General features: G+C 39.7%; 1 protein-coding gene across 1 annotated transcript; it reads left to right on the forward strand.

The window, feature by feature from the left end:
• Nucleotides 1-342: 342 nt before the first annotated feature.
• LOC128553501 (uncharacterized) lies at nucleotides 343-876 on the forward strand. Its single transcript, XM_053534680.1, has one exon. It carries the CDS (start codon nucleotides 343-345, stop codon nucleotides 874-876), a length of 534 nt encoding a protein of 177 aa, XP_053390655.1.
• Nucleotides 877-1,081: the final 205 nt, after the last annotated feature.

Genomic DNA, 1,081 nt, shown 5'->3' on the forward strand with positions numbered 1-1,081 from the left:
AAGACCCTGGAGTCGCGTACATGTGGACTTTGCCGGTCCTTTTCTCGGACACATGTTTTTTTGTTGCCGTGGATGCTTATCCTAAGTGGCCTGTCGTGAAAATTATGAATTCGACTACAGCTACTCATACAATTGAAGTCATCCGTGCTATTTTCGCAGATTGTGGAATTTGTGACCAAATTGTCTGTGACAACGGACCTCAGTTTGTAAGCGAAGAGTTCCGTACATTTTTACAGAAGAATGGTGTCAAAGTTACGTATAGTGCACCGTACCATCCGAAGACAAACGGCTTGGCCGAGCGGTTTGTACAGACAATGAAACAGGCATTGAAAGCCGCGAAACATGATCAAGGCACAGTTCAAACCAAACTCTCAAGATTCTTATTGGCTTAGTTTGCGAAAGAGAGTAGAAGATCAGCAATCCAAAATGCATCGCAGTACTACAGACCGTAATTTCGATATTGGTGATTGTGTTACGATCAGAGATTATCGTAGTGGTCGAGATACTTGGATTCCAGGCAAAATAAACATGAAAACTGGTCCTGTTTCGTACCGTGTAGAGATTGCGCCGGGTGTCAGCTGGCGTCGGCATGCAGATCAGATTCGAAGGTCAGAACTTGTACCTGAACCAGATCGTGTGGTACACGACTCTAGCTACTTACCATTGTCAGATAGTGTAAATAGTTTTTCATCAGCTAGTAAGTCATTTTCTAGTCAGTCAACAACTAGTCAGTCAACAGCTAGTCAGTCATCAACAAGATCTGCGAAAGTTGAGCAAACAACTGTAAACCAGCAGCAACCCCCTAAAAATACTGTATCTACAGAAAAACGTTACCCAACAAAAATTCGCAAGAAAGTTGAAAAGTTAAATTTGTGATTTGATCACTTGTGTACAGGGCATAATAATCCCTAACTGATCAAAATAGGGGTTAAACTCCTATATCTATCATCAGCATGTTTTCTTATTGATAATTATTCCAGTCAAAATCTTTATAATTTTCAAAGTATATTGTAACAGTTACGAGACATTAAAAACATTGTTTCAAGTTTTTTTGGAAATGTTGGTATAAATGTTCATTACA

Source organism: Mercenaria mercenaria, unplaced genomic scaffold (genome assembly GCF_021730395.1).
Source record: "Mercenaria mercenaria strain notata unplaced genomic scaffold, MADL_Memer_1 contig_3896, whole genome shotgun sequence".
NCBI classification, from domain to species: Eukaryota; Metazoa; Mollusca; class Bivalvia; order Venerida; family Veneridae; genus Mercenaria; species Mercenaria mercenaria.

What these genes read in the sequence shown, in the direction of transcription:
- LOC128553501 (XM_053534680.1), top strand. Translation starts at nt 343, where the DNA reads ATGATCAAGGCACAGTTCAAACCAAACTCTCAAGATTCTTATTGGCTT.